Here is a 25,599-nt window from a genome sequence, read left to right on the forward strand (position 1 = left end):
TTGTCATGAAATACTGTTTATATTGACTTTATGAACACAAAACAATGTCTCATAGAGCACCACTTCCCCCTTTCGGTCTTGGTTTAGTTGATTTGTAAACGTTTGAGTTCCGGTTCGAAGTACTATTGGCTGAGAAGGCGCAGGATGTCAGTACGTACGCGTGTGTTACGGTGAATCGAATCTTCGCGACAGAACAGAGGAAACGTGTAAGTAAGTCGTGTAAATCCATACATTTGAATTGTCGCTTGTTCTATCTTGGAAAAATCGAGTTCCATGCATATGACTTTAAGATCACTGGCTGTGTTCGGTACGACTTTCTGTCAGCGCTCACTTGATGCTGCTATGGAAGTTATCCTGCGCTGCGGAAGAGTTCTGGACGCACTCGCTTAGGGAAGGACAAAAAGCTGTAACCCCTGTCATTTTTGATGACGCTTTGTCGCCCGTAAGACCCTACTTATCAAGACCACCAGACCTGAACAGAACGCCCCAAAAGAGTCTATATTGAGGGAAATCCTAAGCACTTTGTTTTATGAGTGCCATATTTTTATTATTAATTAACGTGTTGCATAACTCATAATATTTTACTATTGTATGTTTATGTAAAACTGTCTATTTAATTAATAAGGAAGATCATCTGAAAATTCATTTCTGATTTATACTGAGGACCTATGCAACTAGATGTGGAGATCCAGTTTGGGAATTTGACCAGGACAAGGTGTTAACACCACTACTCTTGGTATAACGTTGTATTCAAAGGGTGGCACCTCATAAAGCGAGTGTCCCAGTGACTGCACTGAGGTTACCTGGTCTAGCACCACTTACAGCACTCTCCACAGGAAGCCTCCCAATCAAGTACTAACAATCCCCAACTCCTACTTAGCTTCAGCTGTTTGGCATGAAGATGCACAAATTCATTTTAGTTTGTGGTTTCAGTTAGCTATGTAAGTTATACTTTCAGTATTTCCATCTGCTGAATGACGTTCTGACCAGCTTTACTGTGTCGGTCGTTGTACCAGATTTTGGATTTGGTTCCAGAGCCCTGCCACAGAAGATGCCTGCTGGCGTGTCTTGGCCCCGGTACCTGAGAATGCTTGGAGCCAGCATCTTGGCCATGTTCGCAGGGGCAGAAGTGGTCCATCAGTATTACCGGCCTGACCTGGTAAGAGTTGGATACCCCGGTTGTGTCACCTGATCTGGTCAGTCTTTTCCAGGGGTTACACTGTATGGTAGTTTCCTTTCTTTCTGAGCTCTTAACACCTTGGTCTCATTCATTGATCTGAATTCAACATTGCTCCTGCAATGCACTTTGTCACTACTTGTACTGTAATCAAGGGATATGAATAAAGGCATCTCTATTCATTTGAGGGCATTCAGTAAATTAAACTTACCTTATCTAGCGCCTTGTCTAATTGGGCCTAAACCAATGAAGTGACAGCCACTGCAGTTTTATTGTGTGGAGATAAAAATGTGTGTGGAATGAACTATCAGTAGGATATTTATTTAACAAAGAAGATTTAGCAGCTGAAGTGTTCAAATACCAAAACAAAATCAGTGTTCAACAAACACCTCAAACTCCATTTTGAACAAAAGCCCAAACCAGAATACAGTGCACCCACACGATGGGAGCTGAAAAAGGTGATCTAATTGTGAACTTGGCTGTGATTTGACCGTCCTGCCATGCATTAACTCCAGCCATGTCAGTAAAAAGGATGTCATTCAACTCGGATGGTGGGAAACTGCTAACAGAATTGCACAGGGAGATTGTTTAGTGTTAGATTAGAGACCAGACCTTTGATAATATTGACTAACTGTCCGTTTTTTGGAAGACCATTCCAGATATCCCACCGAAACCCGGAGAGCTGAGGACAGAGCTTCTCGGACTGAAAGCCAGACAAGAACATGCTTCGGAGAAACAATGACATTTCCCTCTGCTTATTTAATGTACATATGTACAGTATTACTGAGTGAATGTATACTGTGGAATCTGTCGTGCAAAGACTCAGATTAAAAGACTGGATAATTTGTATATTCTCTTGTTTTATTCATTTTGTGTTTGTGGTCCCTGGCAAAGTCTCGATGAGCCAGAGATAGGGACATTACGTCAAGTCTGAAAAAAATGTGCAATCAAATAAATAACAGGGCAACATGATGACCCTTTTTCACAGGTCACACTGGACAAACATTATTTAAATACAAGTGAGACTGAATTCAGGTTCCTTCCTGAAATTAACCTCCCTCTCACAGTTAGTGGATGTTGAGCATAGCACTAAGAAAGAAAAGGCCCAACCTTCTATACTTTAAAGTACCAACACTTGCTCTTCCTGGCCAAGACAAACAAATTCTACTGTAACTGGCCTGAGGGTAACTATTGAGGAAACAATTTTGCCAAGATTTTTTGACACATACAAAAAAAAAAAAACCTCACAAAACATCCCTTTCCGGAAACATTTAATGGTTCACGTGACAGGACGATATCAATTCATAATTCAGGTCAGTTAAATATTAACAAATTTACAATCATGAGGAATGTAACAAAAAAGCCCCTCTTAAAAAACCCAAATCCCAGCCAGCCCCTGTCCCCGCCCCCGCCCCGCCCCCCACCCCTCTGAAGAGTGCACATTGGCTCCTTGGTTCCAGTCTTTTATCCTGGCCCCGCCCCTCCCCTGGTCGTTGCTTTACAACTCATCCGTTGATCTTTTTCCTGTCGTGGCCTGCAGAAGCAAAGAACATTGCTGTTGTCAGTATGTTGTCAGTATGTGGATGTCTCAGAGAGGGTTACATGCTAGACAACCTTTTTTTACAAAGCCCTAAGCCCCAAGCTCTGCCCTGACCTTTGTTCCAAAGTGCTTAAAGCTGCAAATTTCATGTTTCTGACTGCATTCCTAAACTATCTCCCTCAGCTTCACTGATCTCTGATCAGTTTTCAGCAATTGGTATTGTAACGGACTGAAGACATGCCAGGACTTAACATACAGAAAAACATGGATGCTGGTATCGCAGAAGCATATCTGACAATCTAATAATAACAACATGCTGACTATGTTTTTGTGCATGCCTGCGTTATGTTAATCTGTAAAATCTGGCCAGCCTTATGCATTTAAAAACATTTGTTGTGTTTGTAAAGCTATCACTTATCTGGAGCCTGAAAAGGCCTACAAGGGGTGGAGTGGTTGAAAGAAAAAAAAAATGTCTGTGTCCCTTGTCCAAGCTTTAGACAGCTCTGACCAGGAAAGGGGACTTCTCGTTTTAAGCCACCCTCCACGGTTTTATTGGTGGCCTGACTCTAAACCCTGCTTACCGTTTCTTCTTCTGCCGCCTCCTCCCCCTCCTCCTCTTCAGCTTTTACTTCCACCTCTTCTTCCTCTTCCTCTGCTGGCTCCTCAGGCTCCTCCTCAGGCTCCTCCTCTGGCTCCTCCTCTGGCTCCTCCTCCACCTGCAAGGGGTTGAAGAACAGCTGAGCCCACATACTCTCCCAGGATGCTCGTGATGCTTGATCCAAGCGGTCGTGATTTTGCCTGCCGTTCTCCCTGTTTGCCACTTGCCTGCGCATTGAGGTCCACGTTCATACTGAGCCTCAGCATCCGCTCTATCCTGTCCCCGTAGGCCTTCATGTCGGCCAGCTGGTACCCTGAGCGGAGGGTGGCCGTCTCGAACAGGACCACCGCCAGGTCAGCCGCCGTCTGGTCCTCTGCGTTATCCTGTGGGGACAAAGGGCATCAGTGGGGAACGCTCACTCCTTCAGCTCCAAGTCTCCCACTCACACAACTGGATTTTAAAAAAGCAGCCATTGTAAATTTAAACCCACAATACACTGGGGTCATCATACAATGCACCCCTGCTTCCACGCTTTCCCCACTAGCTGGTTCACCATCAAAGCTTATCATTAATGACGGCTGGAAGAGTTTCCAATGCTCTGGAACTATCATTAATCACTACAACCAGTCACCTCTACACTTTTTACTGACAACTGACATATGAATGTGAGAAACTTACGCTGACTCTCTTCAGCATCTCCTTGATGAGAGGATGTTTGGGGTTGATTTCTAAAGTCTTCTTCTGGCTTGCATAGTAACTGGAATATAATGTTAATACATGTAAATACAGTGGATTAATATCAGGTCTACGATGTATTCAAGGGTTATGTTCCAGCAGAGAGATGGGCTCTACTGAAGACTGAAATGACTCACTTTGTGGAAATGTCCTTTCCTGTCTGGTAAGCCTGTGCCTTCATGATCCTTTCCATGTTCCCAGACCAGCCATACTGACTGGCCACCAGGGCACAGGGAGACTTGGTCAGCCTCTGGGAAAGAACGGCCTTCTCAATCTGGAAGGGAAAAACACGTTAAGGTTTAGACTGAATAACCTTCAAGGAACTGGAGGAGCGAAAGGTAGCGCAGAGCACAAGGTGTCAAAGGTTTTCTGGACATGCTCACTTGGGGTCTAGCAAAAGGGAGCGGCCAACATGAGTACATTTCAATGAGGTTTTCCTGAGTCCGGTTATACACTACCTTGTCTTTCAGGGCATTGTCCTTCATCCAGGTGGTGAGGGGTTCAAACTCCTTCTCCAGTGCCTCCCTCTTCTCCTTGGCCTTTTCGCTCTCCTCGAACTTCACGCCCTCCTTGGCCACGTTCTGGAAGCGCTTGCCGTCAAACTCGGGCAGGGCTTGGATGCAGTACTCGTCCACGGGCTCTGTCAGGTAGATCACCTCGTAGCCCTTCTTCAGAAGCTTCTCCACGAAGGGGGAGGACTCCGCCTGAGAGAGGGGTACGGTACAGTCACGGAAGGTGTTATGAGCAGCATTGTGGTGTAGTGCCTGAAAGGTTGCTGGTTCAGTTCCTTGCTGGGCTACTGCTGTTGTTTCCTTGGGCAAGGTGCTTAATCTACAATTGCCTCAGTAAATATCCAGCTATATGAACTGGTAACATGTAAAAATTGTAACCTATGTAAGCCGCTCTGAATAAGAGCATCTGCTAAATGACACTGTAATGAAATGTAATGTAATGGGGAGGTGACAGGAGGTGAGGCACCACTGACAAGTTTCCTACTCTCAGAGCACTACTCAGAACAACTCAGCCTTATGGACTGATATTTATGATAACCTTGAATTAGTCGTCTACTTCCGCTTTCGCACTGTAATTTGCTTGTGATGGGCAGAGGCTTCTGCACTCTGTAATGGCTCCTACCTCTTTCCTGCTGGTCCCGGCCATGAAGTAGATCTTGTCCTGCTTCTCCTTCATGCGCTCCACATACTGCTCCAGGCTGGAGAGCCCCGACTCGCTGTGGGAGGTCTGGAAGCGCAGCAGCTTGGCCAGCCGGGTCCGGTTGGAGTGGTCCTCGATCACGCCCAGCTTGATGTTGGTGCCGAACTCCTTCCAGAACTTCTCGTTGTACTGCTCCTCGGCGATCTTCTTGATCATGTCCAGGGTCTTGCGCACCAGCTTCTTGCGGATGACCTGCGGGGCAGGGAAAAAGGGTCAATGAACCAAGCTGTTCAGAAGGCGACCAGGAGGGCAGGGTGATTTCCCCTAGACCAGTCCAGACTGACTCTCACCTTGAGGAGTTTGTGCTGCTGCAGGGTCTCTCTGGACACGTTCAAGGGAAGGTCATCGGAGTCAACCTGTTAAGAATAAGGCACATTAAACACCAAGCCCAACATTTGTCACTGCGGTGCTGTCAGCTGAATGCTTAACTTGATGGCTGCTTCAATCACGTGACAGAAAACCTCTCCCTCACAAAAACCGAGAGTTGCTTACCACGCCCTTGACAAAGTTCAGGTATTTAGGCATCATGTCGTGGAAGTCATCTGTGATGAACACTCTACGGACAAACAGCTGTGAATGAAGGAAAGAGTTCACAGTTATGCAAAAATGTATACATTTTGTGAATTAGTTAACCCATGAGTGTCCTCCTGCCCATGTAATTTCATAATTTAGTGCCTTTTAATTTTTTATTTAAGTACACCATTACACAGTACAGTATGGAAATCCCCAAATGCTGAGTACAATTTCAAGTACTACTCATGTACAAGTGCTATATAAGCATTAAGTACACATATAACTGCATTAAGTGTTGAGGCTTTTAATTAACTACATAAAGAGTAATAAGGTGTTCTTATATAAACCATGTTATTACATAGGTATAATGGCTCTACACTTCTGTAGGAAGTGTAGGAAAAGTCAATAGCAAGTTGAAAAGTCAAACAGATTATTGCCCTACCTTGATGAAGTCGTTCTTCTTGGACCCGTACTCGTCAAAGAGCCCCCGTGGTGCCATGCTAGGCACAAAGAGGATGGACTTGAACGTGACCTCTCCCTCGGCAGTGAAGTGGATGTGGGACATGGGTTCATCTGTGTCCTGTTCAGGGGGACACAGAATCAGATTATCACATCAGATACAGGGTACTCAAACACTGGCCATTACACACTAGGCCCAGGCTTTTCGTGGATAACCTGTTCTCTCCTGACCAGTATACTGTGTTATTAATCCTCAGCTAGCAGAGGCGTTCTGAATATCAAAAATGCATTAAAATGGGCCATACCCGTGAGAAGGTCTTGTAGAAGGCTTTGTACTCCTCCTCCTCCACCTCCTTTGCTGGCCTCTGCCAGATGGGCTTGATATCGTTCATCAGCTCCCAGTCCCACACGGTCTTCTCCACCTACAGATGGAGGGGACGAACAGAACAATGTTTGTTTGGGTTGTAGGGATTTTAAAATGTGAGAATGGCTTCCTACTCTCTGAGCTGGCACAGCTAATGCTGCCAACGCTCTGACCTTCTTAGTCTTCGGTTTATCCTTGTCCTCCTCCTCCTCCTCGACTTCAGCTTCGTCTTCGGTGGCATCGTCCTTCTTTTCTGCCTCGGCCTCAGCCTCGTCCTCCTCGATGGGCTCCTCCACGGTCTCAGTCTGGACAAGAAGCAGCAGAACGTTACCACAACATTACCAGAATGTTACCACAACACAGCATCTTGTTTCTCTGATTATTCATTGGCAGCTTCGAATCAAAAGGTGCTATAACTGATTTAGCATATAAGCAAATACAGTTTTCTCATGCTCAACTTGAAAGGATTTGCTGCAACAAGCATAGCACGTTCTGACCTATAAAGACACATCGGAGTGTTCTGACAATGCAATGCACTCAGCCATTCTGGGTGCAAATTACTTTTTCATCCAGTGGGAGAGATCTTCCTTCCCACACACAGAAACAGTTCCACTTGTGAGAGTGGTTGGGCAGCGTGCTTGCTCCTGAACCCAACATTTATAGAGACAGCAGACGTGAGTCTCTCTCACCTTGCTGCTCCAGACGTAGATGGGGAAGTTGATGAACTGGGAGTATTTCTTCACCAGGTTCTTAATAGTCTCCAGCTCCAGGTAATCCGATGCCTCCTCCTTCATCACCAACCTGTTACAAAGAAGCAACACATTCACAGCCATGTTACGCTCTGGCACAGAACTATTTTGCCAACATATGTCATACATTAAACTCAATAAAATGGCAGCAGTTAATCTTTTGCCAGGGCATTGGAGACAAGTATATCACAGCACAGTGATGCAACCAGAACAATGTTATGCCAGTCCCTTTGTTCTGAACATGAAGTGACAAGACAAAAGGTCTCCTGTGTTTCTATCTGTAAACTGAGTAACATGTGCAGACAGAATATAAGAAACCTGTTGAGACTGATGCCAAAAGGGGAAGGGAAACTAGCCCTGGGGAGCAGCTGTTAATTTCTCAGTTCATGTATTCAGCTACTGAACTACAACTACCCCACTGGAAATATTATTCCACTTCACTCATCCATGTGACTACAGGTTCATTGGATCAATTAGCCTAACCCATTTATCCAAGTGATCATGTGTACAGCAACTGAATATTTACGCACCTGGAGACTTTTGGGTTGTGGCTTCTGCGGCACAAATCTACCAACTTACTTATCTATATCCACTCAAGACTGGCGGGAATTAGTTTGCCAACTCTCTGAATGGTTTGTGCTTATGCTTTGTAGAAGTGCCATTCTTTGCTGAAATCCAACATTAGATTTGTTGTTATTGCATGGTCTGAATCCTATACCAGACTCTCCTCTGAAGTGACAATGTACAGCAGGTTACCCAAAGCTACAGTGAGGTGTATGCATTTTACTGGATGGTCGTGGCGGTCAGCGGCAACTCACGTGATGGTGGTTCCCCTGCCCAACGTGTTCCCGCGGGGGTCCTCGATGACCGAGAACTCGTTGGAGTCCGACTCCCAGATGTGCTGAGTGCCGTTGTTGTGCTTGGAGGTCACAATGACGCGGTCGGCCACCAGGAAGGCGGAGTAGAAACCCACGCCGAACTGACCGATGAGCTCGGAGGTGGACTGGCCCTCGCTCTGCATCTCGGTCATCTTGTTGAGGAACTCGCTGGTGCCAGATTTGGCGATGGTGCCCAGGTTCTTCACCAGGTCCTCTCTGGTCATGCCAATGCCCGTGTCCGTGATGTGGAGCATGTTCTTCTCCTTATCAGACTGCAGATAAATGCAAATATACATGTCTACGAATCCCTTCACCTCAGTATGTACCTCTGGTTGGATCCTAATGATGTTTACTTAACCCATGCAAACATTGATGTGGACTGAATGCAGAAGATGCATTTTGAAAGACAATTCCTAAACCCAAAGTGCCAGGCACATCTTCATGTTCATGTAGAAGAATAATCTTGGATGCCTTGCAAGAGACGTCTTCTGTATCTCAAGAGTGAATAAAAGTTCTAAAAATATATTTTCAATTGACTGATTTAAATAAACATTCTTTTTTTCAGTTTTGTTAAAATCACGTCAATCAAACATCAAACTGACTGACAGAAATGTGATTTCGGATGATCACAGCCTCTAGTTCCCCTTGTGGAGTAGGGTGTTCCATCTGAAACCATGACCCTGTTCACCCCAGTGGCGCTCCCTTAATATGCATGAATCCTCAGCTCATGTTTTGCAATGCAAATTCCCCATCCTGTTTGCAGGGCTCAGGGGCTTTCGTTTTTCAGTTGTCGGTTCTGATTGCTCAGGTGGAGGATCCGTCAGACTCTCTAGCATGAGGGGGTAACTTCAGGGGAGGGTAACTTTACCCACCTTGATTTTGACTGTCAGTTCCTCGTTGCCAGCAAGCGCATTCTCATCGGTCAGGGAGAGCAACCGGATCTTATCCAGGGCATCAGAGGCATTGGATATCAGCTCTCTGAGGAAGATCTGAATGCAAACAGAGTATAAGATAAACAACAGCTGATGTCACACACGACACCTTAGACAGGAACAGGATTTAAAACACACCTGACAACAGGTGCCAAAATAAGGCCACATGAAGCTTTAACTTATTTTTACTGTTGAGCCTCCCAGAGAAACTGCAACCTGAACATACATTCAGGGAGAGGCTCCACTGTGGTAGATGACTAGAAACGGCAAATGTTGCCCACCTCCTTGTTCTTGTACAGGGAGTTGATGATCAGTTTCATCATCCTGTTGACTTCAGCCTGGAAGACGTGCTTCTCCGACTTCTCCCGGATCTCCTTTATCTGACTCGGGTTCAGGCCGTCCAGCTGGATCGCCTCCTCCTCCCTGCGATTGGGAAGAGAAACTGGGATCAGCACTCCTCTCTGGCCCTATGGAAATCTGACTTTGAGCACAGCTGTTGCTTGCTAACCACTGATCAGAGAACAGTGCTGCTGTGGGAAACGGGGGGGGGGGGGGGGGGGGGGGGGGGCTTTAGAATGCACAAATGGTGAAAGGAATTAATCAAGGCAACTCATCTCAAAGTATCTCGGGAGACCCCATTTAATCTGTCTCCACCTGCAACCTTGAGTCCAGGGACGCACTGTGGGCTGCTCCCTTCTCACAGGGACGCACCTGTGAGCCATATGACAGCGGCACCTTAATGACTGCCTTATTGCCCAGGCAGCACCCTGGGAATAATCTACACGCCTCACCTCCCTGCCTGCAAGTGCTGATCTAGTGCTATATTTACTTCCCACAATTACAGCCTTAACCATGATAAGCTAAACAGCAAAACTGGCCCTAGATCAGACAACTACTGCATGGGGCATCTCCCTGCAAGCAGGTCTGTTCTTAGGGGCAGGAAGTGCATATCTGCAGGCCTTTGTTGCAAGGATCTCTGATCAGTGCTCTTGAAATGCAAGAGCAGTAGAGGGGACAGGGGCAGCACTCATGCAAGGGTGCTGCAGTTGTTTAACCCGTTATTTCTGCTTAATGCACGCACCTCTGGACCACCTCGTCGTCGGTCCTGGAGCCATCCCGGCTTTTCCCCAGGTCCTCCTCTACTGTCCCGTCGATGTCCACATCATCATCTGCTCTGACAGATGCTGTAAAAGAAAAAGAAACCCTTAGTACACCAAAAAGAAGGATGACGGTTCTTCTCAACATGCAAATAACATCGCAGTCCATTACCGGAAACTCACGCCTGACGCTAGTGCTTTCAGAACGGCGTGCCACCTGGCCTGGTGCCTATGGCTGGTATACTGCAATGTCCATCTCTACTTAAATGTAAGTCCCCATTAAATTGTGTTCAGCCTTATTAAAGTCAAGTCGCACCGTCAGCGTAGATGAACAACAACTGAGGAAAGGTCTCAGCTGCGCCTGTCGGCCAAGCAGCGGAATATGGGTTCGATGGAGCAGTCTGTCCTCAAAGTGCAGGCGTTGGAAGATCTACAACATTGCTTGCACGGTCAAAGACAGGGCCACCTTTCAAAGCGGGCGTGTTATCGCTCCAAAATACACAAGAGCCAAGAGCCTGGACGAAGATAGATAAGATGACAAACTCAAGTACAGTTCACCTTGACTGGTACAGCCAAGATGTTTGCTTCCTGCATTTTCCACTGAATGGAACAAACCGGAGTCCAAATGCTGTTTTGCCTTCCTAACGACAAGTAATTTTGTCAAAAACACATGCTCATTCTATGGTGCGCATATCCAACTGTTATCAAGTTATTTGGCTTTCATGCCAAGCCATACAGTTTCTGGAAAACAAACGGCTCGCTTTTGCACACTGAGCAGAATAAAAGCATGTTACATTTGGCATAACTACCGGCTGCCACGCTAGCAAGAACAACCACACAGTTTACTAGCGTTAGCTGCCTACTTAACAACACTTCGCCAGTACCTGTAAACGACAGCTGGTCTGCTACGTTTTTGGGGCAATTGTTGCAACCTAAATCATAACTGGCTATCTAGTTAGCTACATGGGTCGACAGACTGTTAGTTGGCCCGCTGACTCGATTAAGTTTATGCTTAAGGAGATGCAAGAAACTTCTAGAAACACGTGTGGGGAAATGACATTTCGGGAAGAATGACAGCGAGCATCGATAACACGTTTACACTTTACACAGTTTACACAGTATGCATAATAAGATAGACAGCGGAGATAGACTATAATCAAATTAAATACCAAGTAATCTAAACACCAGGTAATCAAGCGAGCAAAATACTAAAGTCGATTACAGAGGAGTCAGGTGCAAGTGAATACCTCTCTAGCAAGAAGACTGATAATGATGTATGCGGTACTTACAGAATGCAAGAAGAGCACACAGCAGACCTATGATCCACAGTTGCTTCATATTTGCAAACAGCTTCAGGATTCAGTTAAGATTACAGATAAGATGATCGTCCTCACCACGTTTATTTATTCCCTGTTGACCGGCACAAGACTCAATTCTTCTCTATCTTTCTGTCCCCTTTATTAAAACCCCAGGCTGAAAGAGGTGGAAAATAGAAAACGACCAATCGCTGCACACCACGCAAAACAAACAACCAATCGCTGAAGGATTTGTGGCTGCGAACGCCCAATTGAAACCTTCCATGTCCGAATTTATACGTCGAAATCGTGGCTGGATTCCATTGGTTGAACAATAGCTGTGTATGAAAGTGTTATGTGATTTGCCTATAGCTTGTCTTCTAACCATTGTCATATTTTTTAAAAATAAAGCAGAATCAATCCAATGTATAAGCTTCAATTGTATAAAGTGGTAAAAGAAACACACTGGACCGGTTTGTGGCATGAAGGCTAGACATCCGGGAAACGCAGGACGTTTACCTTAACGACCACGTTGTCTTTGTTGCTAAGGTCCGGTAGAGGCAACACTTTGGTCCCTGGCGACAGTACTGTCAGAAGTGTTTGATTTTACGCAGGTGAGGTTTAACGAAATCGGAGCTGCAAACACAACATTTACAAAAACATATTTTGCTTATTCTTATTATTTTTACCTCTGAAAGTTTATGCTGTCGCTACTGAGATAAGAATTTGCATGCGCGATGTTGCATGTGTAAGCTCCCAAGTAAAAATTATTTTAAACTTAGTTGGAACGCTTTTGCAATGATTATTCTAGCGTTTCTCAAGTTCAGCCGCGATCGTTAATCCGACAAACTTGGTTTTCAGGGATTTCTGGTTCTCACGTGTAATTTTACAATTTGAAACATTTTTTTTCTTTTGAGGACAGAAAAAGGGGCCCCATATTTAACAGGTTATAGATTTATAACCTCAGCATTGCAGGAGGATTATGCAATTTCCGTCAACCACTTTATGTTGTATTTCTGCCTCAGAATTTCCCACCATTGCAAAATGTAACATGTAGCTTCCGTATGGCTATGTTGCAGAAATTACTACCTTGTAAACAAACCTCCGGATACAGAATGTCAGATAGTATGAATCAAAGAAAAATTTATATTTTGAAACCATTTTGCTGTTGTTGGAGCATTTCCACTGCAAGCAACTTTGGTCAGAAAATCAGTTTTTGTCTGCTTAAATTGTTATTCACAGTGTGCAGGACTGGAAAATAGAAAGTAGGACACTCTGCCAAGTTGGAAAAATTGGGGTGACCTGGTCTCTCAACAAACATGGATTTATGGGTTCAGCTCCGTCAATACCCCAGATTATGACTGTGAATCATTGGGATAGTTACGTTGCATGTGTCGAGAGAGAGAGATGGTTATGTGCTTTAACAGAACTTAGAGGAAATGGAGCTCCAGGAAGACAACAGGGGAGCGTATCCCACCCTCATTCAAATAGCCCCTCTCCAGCCTTACCTCTGCTCTGTGCCTGATGACCTGCCGCAGGAGAAGGAGTACCTGAGAAGTCACATCTTTCCACAACTGGATACACTGTGCCAGACCAGAGGGACCTGCTTCAGAGCCCTGGACCTCCAGTGGAGTGACGGGGAGATGGGGGCAGAGGAGGAGGGGGAGGGCCACGATCACCACAGTGTCCACAACCATCGCCCCGTCTCCTCCCAGCGGCTGAAGGTCAGCCTTGACCTCATAAGCTGCTCCCCCTTCTTTCTATGCCTGCTGGGACACCGCTACGGTCAGTGGCGTTCCGAGGGCTCACCGCCTCTGCCCGCCTCTGGGGCGAGGTACGAAGGGCCGTCCGACGTGGAGAGAAATTTGCATTTGGCCAGCAAGAGCGGCTACCCCTGGGTCCTCCAGGGCAGGAACCAGACATGCAGCCTCACCGAACTGGAGATCGCCCAGGCCGTACGCGTGAAGGATCCCAGGGGGGCGCTTTTCTTCTACTTCAGAGATTACTCCTTTCAGGAGGGAGAAGGGGAAGCCCCGGACGAAAGACAGAGGGCGCTGTTGCTGAAGGTATGGACCAGCCAGACGGAATACGAGAGGCGGAGGATGAGGGAGCTGAAGACGTGGATTGTGGATAGGTGTCTGCCAGTCAGGTTCTTTAGAAACGTTGAGGAGCTCGGTGACCTGGTGAAGAGAGACTGGAGCTGCATCATCGAACAGCTTTACCGCTTAGACGCACAATCAGAACACTCAGGTCAGTTTTCATTGTGTGGAATAACAATATTGTGTTTCCAAGACTCTCAGCATTGTCACCTGCTGTAAATTTCTTCCAGGGCAGCACTGGTGTTCTGAAGGCTTTGTTGAGGAGCGGCTTCAGCGGTTTGTTCCCTGGACACAAGCCACACAAGTGCTTGATAGTCTTGACTCTTTTGCACTTTCTGCAACTCGTGACATCAGTCCTCAGACCGCTGTGCCTCTCCCTGGCAACCCTGAGCTTCAGCTCATAAGGTAGGGCATCAGTAAATGCCGGTGGGATTTCAATCACTCAGCATTGACACAGGAAGGCGGTTCACCATTTTTTTCAAGTAATGAGAATAAACCCATTTGGACAGTTAGGAGATGTGCTCATTATTCTCCGTTGTCTTAAGTGAGGGAAACAGCGGGGAGCCAGAGAAGTCGATACTACTGCTCTGTGGGCCGAGGGGTTGTGGGAAGACATCTCTGGTCGCCTGGTGGCTCCAGGTGTTCTGCAAGAAGAACCTGGGACTTCTTGTGATCCCTCACTTCCCTGGATTGAGTCTCTCCACCACCGATGTCAGGACTATGCTGAGACAATGCATCTCTCTGCTTCGCCAGGCCCACTATGGTACTATTCAATATGACTGACTATGCACACTGTATGACGTAGTTCATTGCTTTGACTTGGTATCTGCCAAACACTGCCAGAAAATTTGATAAAAATAAATATAAAAATTGTATGAGGTTCATAAAACATACATGAAAATGTCACGCATGGTTACTGTTGTTTGTTCGGCTTATATACAGCACTCTTACTCTTTGTCAGCAGTGACAGCCCTTATTAGAGTATGTTTCTAGAGGTTGAGTGAGGTGACTGTGATGTGGGCCTTGACTCCATAGGTCTGCAGGCTGAGTGGAGTGAGAGGGTGGAGGAGCGGGTGGAGCCCAGGCCCATCTGTCAGGTGGTTCAGGACTTCCTCGTTGCCAGTGCTCTTGGACCCTGTGTCCTGGTTCTGGATGGACTGGATCAGCTGACCGGAACCCTGGGTCTCTCAGCACAGCAGGTACACCACTTGCTCCACCTCATAGTTTCCCTTTAGATTCCATACTAGTTCTCCAATGACTGTTCCCATTGCAATGCTGACCACATTGGGAATTTTGAATTTGCTGGGATAACGACACTGATTCTTTTCGAATGAAAGAGAACAATATGAAGCATTAAACCTCTTATAGTTCACCACAGGTGAAGGAACTACAGTGGCTTCCTGATGCTTTGCCTACCTGGTGTAAGCTAATTGTCACTGCCACCTCCACAGACCTCCCCTACAAATCCCTGACATGTAGGAAGGATGTACAGGTGTTGAACTGTCCCAGCCTATCAGATGCTGTTACCAGGCAGAATGTCCTACTCAGGCATCTGGCCCTGCCATGCAAAGAGGTGCCTGGGCCTATGCTGCAAAGCATCATGGGAAAAAAGCTAGGCCTTCTGCCGATGTTTCTGGCTATTCTGGGCAATGACCTGAGGGAGGAAGAGGAGGAGGAAGAGCTGATGGAGGAGTACCTGGAAGTGGACTCCATCCCAGAGCTGTGGGCTAAAGTGATAAAGCGTTGGATTAATGACTACAGCTGGGCCTCGGAGACAAGACCAAAGAGACGAAAGAGAGTCCCTCCTCCCACTGCCCCCAAGACAGGCAAGATATTTTTACTTTTCTGTTTGGGTGTATCAGTCGACATTCATCCAAAGCCAAATTTCAAACATTAATACATCATGTTGACTCATGGTCCATTTCTCAATGGTCCAGTTCTGTCACCAGAGGCCATAAAGATCTCTCAAACCTCACTTGGCACAAATATAATTTCTGAACATAGTACATCTTTTTATACATGCCTGTCTGGTGTGTTAACCCTTTGTCTGTCCCTCTCCAGAGCTGCGAGGCTGGGTGTGGGATACCCTGTGCCTGATCCACCTGTCCTACTCTGGGCTGAGAGCGGAGGAGGTTCCCTCCTTGCTGGAAGAGTTTGGGTACCATGGGGCCTGGCGGGTCCTGCCTCTGAACTGGGCCCTGTTTCGCTCTGCTGCAGGGCCCTGGGTCCAGGAGAGGCCTGGCGGTCAGCTGACCTTCACCCACCAATCACTGAGCCAGGCAGTGGAGCTCCTCCTTTGGAGTGAGTGACAGACTGAAAGGCTGACACTGTTGTGTTGAGTGTTGTCGTAACTTAACAAACACTGTCTGTGTCTGTGATGGCCCAGTGAATATATCAAAAACAAGAGCCTACCCTGGATATTAATTGGTATGCCTATGATCACTCCCCCACAGCCTGTTTAGTTAAAAACATCTTAGAAAACATAACCCACAGCATAAACACGTATCAGTTACATACCCTTGACTGTATAAAAGGCATCTGAGTTCAGAGATGGAGTGTGCAGAAGTTTGGTTGTATGTCTGTCAAGATGCACTTATGGTTAGACTACTAACTAATTACATTTAATTAATACTAGTTTACAGGGGAACAATATGTGATTCGCGTCGTGTGTTCTAAATTTTAGCCCGCAAAACTTAAGATTTTAATCAATTCACAAAAAAGGAAGTGGTTTTTGGTCAACACTGTCCTCTGGTGGATGTATTCTGGCATTGAGCTGCCGTCGGAAAGGAAGAAAAAGACGGATTTGTGGTAAACTCTGCCCTCTTGTGGTAACATATTGGAATTGAATTTCTATTCAAATTCTAAAAGTTAATATTACGCTGTATTTTTCTCCGTCGGACTGCAAATAAATTCTATAAATTCTAATGTTTATAAAATATATAATAATAAAATAATTTCCGAGTTTTGACAAGAATTGGCATCAGATTATTTCCCGATTATGATTTTAATGATCTTCTTTTTCTTGATCAGAAATACGGGTAACGTCACTGTCCTATTCTCACCGCCAGATGGCGATGATGTATTAGGTAAAGTATTTTATCAGGCTGCTAACCTATTAAACCGTATTTACCATATTTATGCTGTCTTTCACAAAAAAACATTCATTGTAGAAACAAGTATTTGCCAACATAACGGCACTGTTCTAAATGAATGCTACCTTTTGCTTCCCATTGGCATTGCTTCCCAAATGCCATTGGCCATCCCCATTGCCTTCACTCATTTGACTATCATTTTTATATGAAAAGAAAATACTGTGTTTCAAAGTTATAGTGCATTATAAAACATTGAAATGTGGAAGCAGAGGTGTGATGTGTTAATTTGGGACCACAGAACTCTGGGCAGAGCGTTTCCAACCCCTTCAAAAAGAGGAACACAATTTAAACGTTATTCAAATTTAACACGGTAGCTTTTATCATACTTGTGTGAAAGCAAAACCTACCACATGGACACTGTGTCCTGTAGACCCGTAATTGCCCACAATGTTTTGCACTGAGCTACAATGAACAGTTGTGGCTGTTTAAATCATGTGGCTGATTAAACAGGCTATCCAGCCAGAACAGACCGATGGTGAGAGGAGGATTTGCAATGATGTGACAGGAAGAAATCCCACAAAATTCTCCAATAAATGCTCAAAATAATTGCACCATGACCAATTATCGTACAGCTCTATGGTTGTATCTGGATTCTGTGTATTCACATTGAGTTTGACGGCACAGAATTAAATTTTTATGATAAGGAGTGAGCCATCAGGGCCATTGTAGTAATTTAGTATTCTGTGGGACACCCCAAATAGGCTGACCCAGAGGATGCCTGCATGGGCATCTGCCTCGCCCATGTGTAATTAGCTTACATACTACTCCATGTGTGTAGAATCTGCATAGTTCTAAGGAAAGACTTATTTATTAGGTACTCGCTGACTGAATCGGTTGGACAGGCTTATAGGGGCTAACATTACGCAGTTAAAGTAGAGATAATTTTATGTATCAATGAGCAAAAAAGCACACTTCATACATCTTTGTTACTGTGGTTGAAATTCAGTTGTCTGCTCCTGGAATGCGAACTCACTATAAATGCCTCAGGGAATTTTAGGATGTGCACATACATGCATGCACATACATGTGTGGATGACAACCATCAACCTGTTCAGCCACAGCTAGACAGGGAACAGCAACAGACGTGCGAAATTCATTTCCACCAGACAAAGACCTCCAATCTCCTCTAACTTTCCACATCACATCTACCCGCATGCACAATGCTAGTATTGGCACCATCTTTTCGCTTTTTCTTTCATTCAAACTGACAACTATCATTAAAAGTGATATCTAGCGGGTCTCTGTTTCTTTTACCAACAGCAATAAAATAAGAGAAAGACACTACTCAACAAGCAGTGAAATGAATAGGAGCCTTTATGTAAGCTGCCATTAAAACGTATTTAATGAAGCATTATACATTTGAAAAGCTTTGCATATATGATTTGAATACAAAACTGTGTTATGGTGATGGTATTAATTGATTAGAAGAAGCAGTATTAATTGATTACATTCATGGTAACATGATCTGGTAAACGTGAGACAGAGACAGGTTTGAAAGGTGCTACAGATGGATTTTCGGGTGGCATTTTGGACAGATGTAACAGGGGTGAGGTGAGTCTGCGCCATCAATGCGTCCCGGGAGCATAGGGTGGTGGGTGTTTCTTGCTGTACTGCTCCACGTAGGGACAGACAGCTTCCCACACCTGTGGGATAGAACGGAGGCAGGGGTGAGAGGCTCACCTGGTGTTCCACCACCATCAGAATTCCAGAATGTGGAGTGCGTGTTCTTCTGACGCTATTACAAACGGAGCAGGACTCGTACTACACGCAGGCCTTTACCAATACGGGTATGGAATCTCAAAGTCAGTGAAGTAATAGCGCGGTGTGCCACACAATAACAGTGTGATGTGTCAGTACAGTAACAACACAATGTGTTAGTACAGTAACTGTGTGATGTGTGTGATGTGTCAGTCCAGTAACAGCATGTTTTGCCTGTATAATAACAGTGTGGTGTGTCAGTACAGTAACTGTGTAGTACAGTGACAGTATATCAGCACAGTAACAGTGTCATGTGTCAGTACAGTAACAGTATAATGTCAGTAAAGTAATATTATAATGTTAGCATAATAAGTGTCATGTGTCAATGCAGTGACAGTGTGGTGTGTCAGTGCAGTAACAGTGTAATATCAGTACAGTACCAGCATGGTGTGTGTGGGGAAGAGCTGCTCACCTTTTCCTCCCGCAGAAGTTTGTGAGCTGCCTCGATGTCAGTAAACATGATGCGGTCCTGGTCCCACGGCCTGATGGGACACAAGCAGACAGGCCATCACAGCATATTCCAGAACATTCTGAGTAAGACCAGGGTGCTGCGGGAACTAGAGTCTTTACCTGACAACCGAGCGCACCAGCTCATAGACAGCCTCCAGAGGGGCAGTGGCCTTCAGGGGGCGGTGAAACTCCAGAGCCTGACAGGCAGCCAGCAGCTCAATGGCAAGAACTACATGAAGATAGGCACTGTGTCAATGACAATAAACCTTTTTGTCTGGAGCCAAAGCCGAGCTCATTAAAAACTGTGTGAGCAGTTACAGTAGCTTTATTGTACAAAGGGTGCTGGCGATCTCCTTCTGAACAATGAGTCTTCTTATCGTTCTTTCCTCTTAGCTGACTCGCTGAGATAAGGCTTAGTCTTCGGGAAACACACCTTGCTCCACATGCTCCACCACCTGGAGGGCCTTCCTGGCCGACCAGCCACCCATGGAGACGTGGTCCTCAGTGGCAGCGCTGGTGGACAGGGAGTCCACCGAGGAAGGATGGCACAGCACCTTATTCTCTGACACTGTGAGGGACAGAGCACACGCATGCTCACACATGCACACAATCCCAACTCACACACATGTGAGCGTGAAGACATACACACATACATAAAAACACACGGGTACAGGCACTCACATACTCACATATAGGGTCATACATCCAGACACTCACATACACACACACACACGTGCTGGCATGGGAAGGTGCAGACTCACCCAGAGCCGCGGCGGTGCAGTGCGCGATCATGAAGCCGGAGTTGAGCCCGCCGCCGCTGACCAGGAAGGCGGGCAGCTCGCTGAGGGAAGGGTTACACAGGCGCTCGATCCGCCTCTCGCTGATGGAGGCCAGCTCGTGCACCCCGATGGCCAGGAAGTCCAGGGCCTGAGGCGGGGGGCGGGACAACACAGAATGTTCTCTCAACGTTTCTACAACATTGCAGCAGCACGGCTGTTTTGGCGGTTTACCAACAGGACACAAACTGTTGTCTACATCTGCAGAGATATACTAAAATCTCTAAAAAAAATTGTTGGTGTAAATAAGAGAGGCTGATTGATTCTTAGGCTGCTAAGCCCTGTCAACAGAACCAGAGCGCATGAGTACATTTCTCAGTAATACTTAAAAGAATTTATTCAGACAGAGAAAAAAAATGCATGGAGTAACTTTCTGGAATTTATAATCAGAGACCCATGGGACTCTTCCCAATAAATACAAAGATAGATTCAGCCTAGCTCATCAACAAAATAACACACCACAAATGGCCCTCCCTACTATACAGCATGTCATGGTTATTATGTTTTAGTTAACCAGGGTTAACTGGTGCTAGCAGGAACAGGAAACAGGAAAATTGAGATATTACACAGAGACACTCACCTTGGCAGGGTACTCTCCATGGAAATTTCCACCAGAGACAATCTTATCGTCTTTAGCAAAAACCAGCTGGAGGAAGCGTTCAGGTTCATTTCAAAGTAAAATCAGCTCTGCATCAACACTCTTTGAAATGCTCGACACAAATGGCTTAGAACTGCAGCTGGAAGCGAGCGAGCCGTTTTCCCAGAGACACAAGTATGTTCACGCCAGGCATTCCAAGCCCTTGACGAAAGTGTGTGGAAATGGGAAGCATGAGGTACTGGGGGTACAGAGAGGATACGGGGTTGTCCGTCGCGCTGTTCAGCTCGGTCGTCAAGATGCTCTTGACGAAAGCGATGGTGTCATTGGCCACGCCGTGGACCTGGCAGAGATTACACCAGAGTTTAACGCCCGCTCACTACTCACGTGTTCAAAAGCGTATCTCCAAACCACACAGCTATCACGTAGCTCAAGAGCGTGTAGGGGAATTGAGTTCGGATCGCTGACCTGGGGGCAGCAGCGAAGTGTGTAAGCGTCCTGCACTCTCTCGTGCGGTTTGTTACGTTCTGGAAAGGAAACGCAGCACAGGAAGTGAGACGGCGAACGTGCGGACCCCTGACCCTCGGCCAGAGGTTTGCGAGGTTTCCACTGTCATGAATGTCGCAGACGGGGGGGTTAACGTCTGCTCACCTGTGATCTCGGAGGAGAAGACATCCGAGTCCAGCACGGAGCTGAACCTCCACGCTACCGCCATCTGGCCAAGGTGTGGCCGCGCCATGTGGATGTCTGGTGGAGAGAGAGGTCAGAATGGACTCAGTGCCAGTTCATCAGATGCACACCTTGAGGTCAGCCCCAACCAAGCAGAGAGCCATCCCTTACTAAACACACTCAGGCCTAACAATTAGATCAGCTGATAGACTCCCATCTAACAAGCTGTTACATAGATCCAGATCAATGGATCTGATTGAGAGATTGAGTCCTCCCCTCACCGCTGTCGAAGGCCTTGTTGGTCCCCTTCAGCACCTGCAGCGTGAAGGCTGCGATGATGTCGGCCTGTCTGGCGATGGCCAGAGCTCTCTCCACGGCCTCCGCCCCCAGGGACGTGATCAGCTGGGTCCCGTTATTCAAGGCCAGGCCCTGGGAGGAGGGAAGGGCAGGGCAGAGGGAGCGATCAAGGGGCGTAGGGCAGGTAAGAGGGTGCGGCCACAAGGACACAGGGATGGGCCAATGGGACGGAGGGTGATTAGAGGTTGTGGCCAATGGGGCACAAGGGGGCGGCCAATGGGACAGAAGGCGGGTGGAGGGCGGGGCCAAGGGAGGGAGTGAGCGAGGTGGAAAAGAAATGACAGAATAGGCAGGGTGGGAGGAATTAGGAGAAGGGGAAGGGAGGGAGGGGGAAAATGAGGGCATGTGCAAGGAAGGACAGAGCGAGGGAGGTAGGATGGGAGAGAGCAGAGAAGCAAAGGCCATCAACACGTCCCCCTGAGTTACACGCCGTACCGTGCGCACTACTGAATAACAGACAGCTAGACAAGACCTGTGGAAATAAAAATCATGTGAGGATGTCAGATGGTAACCTTAGAATGAACTATATGAACTGCATCACGAGTGGAAAGATACTGGGCCCTGGTGTATGTGTCGTATGTGCATTATTACATGAGAGTGTGTACTTGCAAAACTAAAATGACCAATGTGTAATTGCAAAATTAGGGATGATATCTATCTGCTTAAGGTAGTGCGCTAGTATGCAACTGTGCCCCGACCGCAGCACCAGCCAGCACCAGTTCTGAGGAGGAACTGATAAGAGGAAGTTGGGTAGGTGCACCAGTTTTGACCTAACCAACTTTTCTATGTATTCTGTCTGTGCCTTGTGAGGGGCAGGCTCATCAGACACCGTGTCTGTGTGTGTGTGTGTGTTGGCTCTACCCTGCAGGGTACATGAATAAAGCTTCGCTCTCCTGAAAACCACCTGAAGGCTCCGCTCAAATTAACCTTCAACAAAACCACAGTCCCACAGCAGCATATTAAACCAAAGGGGGGTTATACTGCACCTCTTTTGGCCCCAGTACGATGGGTTTCAGCCCATGAGCCTCCAGAACCTAAACAAGAATGAGAATGGAAGTGGACAAAGGTCAGAGGTGAGAGGTCAAACACCACACTGGTAGAGTCACATTGTTTTCAGGTTTGACAGCCTTGAATTCTGGGAGCAGACAGTAAGAAGCACTCACTGCTTTGGCATCACCCCAGCCGGTCTCAGGTGACCACATCTCCCCTTCTCCCATCAGCCCCAAAGTGAGGTGAGACAGGGGGGCAAGGTCTCCACTGGCACCCACTGTCCCCTTCTCGGGGACAAGGGACAGACAGGACGCTGCAGAAAGAGTTTGAATATGACGTCACATTACATTACATCATTTAGCAAACGCCCTTACCCAGAGCGACTCACAAACAAGTGCATCACTATGCTAAATATGAGTCACCGCTCTGGTCCCATTAGCCGCGCAGAGCAGCCGACCTGAAGGTCAGGGTTACCATTGAAGGCCTCTATCATCTGGTGCAGGATCTCCAGGGAGACGCCGCTGTGTCCTTTGGACAGAATGTTGATCCTCAGGGCCAGAAGCATGCGGGTTCTCTCAGGGCTGAGCGGGCTGCCGACGCCTGCTCCCCGAAACACAGAGAGAAGAGAGGATCAGTCACGCTCGAACCCAGCTCCAGACTCACAGCTCACATTCAAACCCACCTCCAGTCCAGTGACTGACATTCAAACCTGAGTCCAGGCCCACGGTCTACATTCAAACCCACCTCCAGTCCCACTGCCCACATTCAAACCTGTGCTCCCTAAGGCAATCAACACTGCTTACACCAATTTTTTTGTTAGAATGAAATTATTAAGTTTGAAAGCACTATTGGAAATTAGAATAGATCATGAATTAGCTATCAAGATCTGGTTTATTTTGAATTAGGAAAAGGAAATTGCTTTGCCAACAGTCAGGCATGTGGGGAACAGTACACAACATAAAACAATAGGACAATATAAAATGCAACTGCACCATTAAGATAACATGTTGCAAAATTTCCGTAAGTGAGCTCACTGCACAGTTAATTGCACTTAAGTTATTGATAAGTGATAAGGAATAAATAATACTACAAAAGATGTAACGTAACAAGCAAGGAAAGATCCCGAGATGCATTCCTTCTCATTCATAAAAGCGGTTTTATGGCCCTTGCCAGTCTTCCCTCTTGAAAGTGTTCCAACGGAAATCTCCTTGCAGTGAGGCATTAATTACACAGAAAGATGTCATACAGATCTTCAAGGGCAATACTGGGTTCAATTGTCTATCAGCATTATCAGTCAGAACATTCACACACCAATGTTATGAAACTGGCACCACTCCCTACATTTGACATTTGATTGGCTTTGTAACCCCTCCTATTTCCTAGCCACGCTGATTCACATCAGTGTCACTCTGAATAGCAGTTCACTCCAACCCCCCCCCAGCTTAATAAAGATTACATTTTTAAAGAGCTTCAAAGCATGGACTAAAATGGTCACCTACCTGCAGCATGAGAACGGATCAAATTCTCCTGCAGCTCCCTGAGGACCAAAGACAGACGATGGTGAGAAAACGTCAGCCCAGAGAGGAGCCATCATTTTCACCCCCATAGACCCCCCCCCCCCCCCCCCCCACCACCTCAAAGTCCTGCTCCCACTCTTTTGTCTGTCCAAAAGAGCTGCACATCAAGCTGTGTTTTGACCATTCACTTCAAATCACTCTCTCCTTAATTAACAAAGTCAAACAAAACCCCAGTGAGAGACATTCACAGGCCCAAGGAAATGGCAGCGGTTGAGTAAACTTACTTGAGTTTCGTATTTGGTATGATTGTGCTGGCGAATTTTCCGAAACCTGTGTTGATTCCATAAACAACTACGAGAGAGAGGGAGAATGAGAAAGTAAATATTGCACCGAGCAGTCCTTTGTTGGCAAGATGAAACAGCTGCCGGACCTGTAAACCTTTTACACACACGTGCACACACCTTTTTTCTCCTTTATGATCTTCTCGATGACCGCTCTCGCCTCTTTGACTCCAGCTTCAGCCTCTGGGGTGAGCTAAACCAGAAACGGTCCCGTCAGCAAAGAGGGCGGCCCGCACAGAATACATTCAGAACATTGTGACAGGTGGTCAGCAAGGCAGGTATGCCTTAACTTTTACAGGCATATTTATTACTTGGATCAATTTGCATGAGAGACCTTTATCTTGAGGTGCCCCTTTCCCAAAGCGACCAGGTCTTCTGTAGTGAGACTGCGTCCATCCAGGGAAATAAACTGCCGAAACAAGTCATAAAAACAGCAGATGTAATATATGGTGCTTGCTCATCTCCACAACGCTGTAGTATGATGGTGATAAAATCACAAGACACGCTGGACAGAATCCAATGCCGATCCACTGATCTGTATGCGATCAGGGTGGCTTGCCCCATGACCTGCGCCCACTGCAGGGACCAATCCTCTCATCATTAAGTTCAGTGAATATACACAGGGCCCTTTCCTAGCAGGGCAGTCTTTATCATGGTCAATAGAGAAACCAGAAGTTGTGACTGAGAGTGATACTCACTGGCGTGGGTTCCTGACCAGTTGTAGAGCTGATTTTTTTTTGTCGTTAAGGGGAACTGCACCACAAATTAAAACCTCCTGAACAATCTGCACCACAAATTGAAACCTCCTGAACAATAGCAGATCTTCTCAGTTCAACTATAAAAGAGGTAGTCGAAACTGACCCAGGGTGGCCGTAATAACTTTGTCCACCTTTGTTTAAACTTAAAATCAAACACCCTATTGCTCTCAGATATGGGGAGAGGCACAAAATTGGTTCAAATGAGGGTAATTGTAAGATGGTGTTTAAATGTGGGGAATAAAGCTCAGGATTAGAGGATACACAGACATGGCTCTTGGGAAGGATGACGAAGGATCCAGAAGTGGGAAGAGTGAATACCTGTAAGAGAAGAATTCTTTTAAACGAGATGTGGTGACAAATAGTAAATTCTCAGCAGAGCAACTTCGTACTGTTCGTACATTCTAAAAGGAAAAAAGTGACCCCCCCCCCCCAAGAGATAGCTAAGGAAGCAAGGACAAGAACAAAAGAAAGTGGTTGATCTTTTAATCTGTTGTGTTGTCTTTTTAATTTTTATTCTGAAAATATTAA

The 25,599-nt window shown here is 46.3% G+C and overlaps 4 protein-coding genes across 7 annotated transcripts; 2 read left to right on the plus strand and 2 right to left on the minus strand.

Annotated features, from left to right (window-relative positions):
• Positions 1-132: 132 nt before the first annotated feature.
• On the plus strand, positions 133-2,010 carry c25h12orf73 (chromosome 25 C12orf73 homolog). 4 transcript variants are annotated; one of them, XM_036520464.1, is made up of 3 exons: positions 133-206; positions 1,036-1,159; positions 1,827-2,010. In XM_036520464.1, the coding sequence occupies exons 2-3, from the start codon at positions 1,052-1,054 to the stop codon at positions 1,917-1,919; spliced, it is 201 nt and encodes a 66-aa protein (XP_036376357.1). In that variant the 5' UTR covers positions 133-206; positions 1,036-1,051; the 3' UTR covers positions 1,920-2,010. The 4 variants fall into 4 exon arrangements, with proteins under 4 accessions (XP_036376357.1, XP_036376355.1, XP_036376359.1 ...); XM_036520462.1 differs by having other exon boundaries at positions 134-206; positions 1,017-1,159; XM_036520466.1 differs by having other exon boundaries at positions 138-210.
• Positions 2,011-2,620: 610 nt separating this feature from the next.
• On the minus strand, positions 2,621-11,707 carry LOC118771777 (endoplasmin). The gene is made up of 18 exons (XM_036519807.1): positions 11,544-11,707; positions 10,239-10,341; positions 9,439-9,580; positions 9,098-9,214; positions 8,166-8,497; positions 7,288-7,399; positions 6,772-6,903; positions 6,540-6,656; positions 6,218-6,355; positions 5,755-5,832; positions 5,553-5,618; positions 5,185-5,454; positions 4,509-4,754; positions 4,188-4,324; positions 3,994-4,072; positions 3,543-3,698; positions 3,299-3,433; positions 2,621-2,711 (listed from the first exon to the last, which is right to left on the minus strand). The coding sequence occupies exons 1-18, from the start codon at positions 11,590-11,592 to the stop codon at positions 2,676-2,678; spliced, it is 2,445 nt and encodes an 814-aa protein (XP_036375700.1). The 5' UTR covers positions 11,593-11,707; the 3' UTR covers positions 2,621-2,675.
• A 1,281-nt stretch (positions 11,708-12,988) lies between these two features.
• Positions 12,989-15,957, plus strand: LOC118771727 (putative tetratricopeptide repeat protein 41). The gene is made up of 5 exons (XM_036519733.1): positions 12,989-13,812; positions 14,194-14,411; positions 14,684-14,847; positions 15,027-15,474; positions 15,710-15,957. The coding sequence occupies exons 1-5, from the start codon at positions 12,989-12,991 to the stop codon at positions 15,955-15,957; spliced, it is 1,902 nt and encodes a 633-aa protein (XP_036375626.1).
• Positions 15,958-18,211: 2,254 nt separating this feature from the next.
• LOC118771778 (histidine ammonia-lyase-like) lies at positions 18,212-25,389 on the minus strand. The gene is made up of 19 exons (XM_036519809.1): positions 25,333-25,389; positions 25,012-25,039; positions 24,648-24,722; positions 24,434-24,506; positions 24,257-24,323; positions 23,955-23,992; positions 22,930-23,055; positions 22,629-22,768; positions 22,452-22,499; positions 21,390-21,537; positions 21,091-21,186; positions 20,908-20,966; positions 20,702-20,782; positions 20,425-20,490; positions 19,770-19,935; positions 19,442-19,576; positions 19,129-19,237; positions 18,971-19,040; positions 18,212-18,443 (listed from the first exon to the last, which is right to left on the minus strand). The coding sequence occupies exons 1-19, from the start codon at positions 25,338-25,340 to the stop codon at positions 18,366-18,368; spliced, it is 1,611 nt and encodes a 536-aa protein (XP_036375702.1). The 5' UTR covers positions 25,341-25,389; the 3' UTR covers positions 18,212-18,365.
• Between the last annotated feature and the right edge of the window lie 210 nt (positions 25,390-25,599).

This window comes from Megalops cyprinoides, chromosome 25 (assembly GCF_013368585.1).
Source record: "Megalops cyprinoides isolate fMegCyp1 chromosome 25, fMegCyp1.pri, whole genome shotgun sequence".
Taxonomy (NCBI): domain Eukaryota; kingdom Metazoa; phylum Chordata; class Actinopteri; order Elopiformes; family Megalopidae; genus Megalops; species Megalops cyprinoides.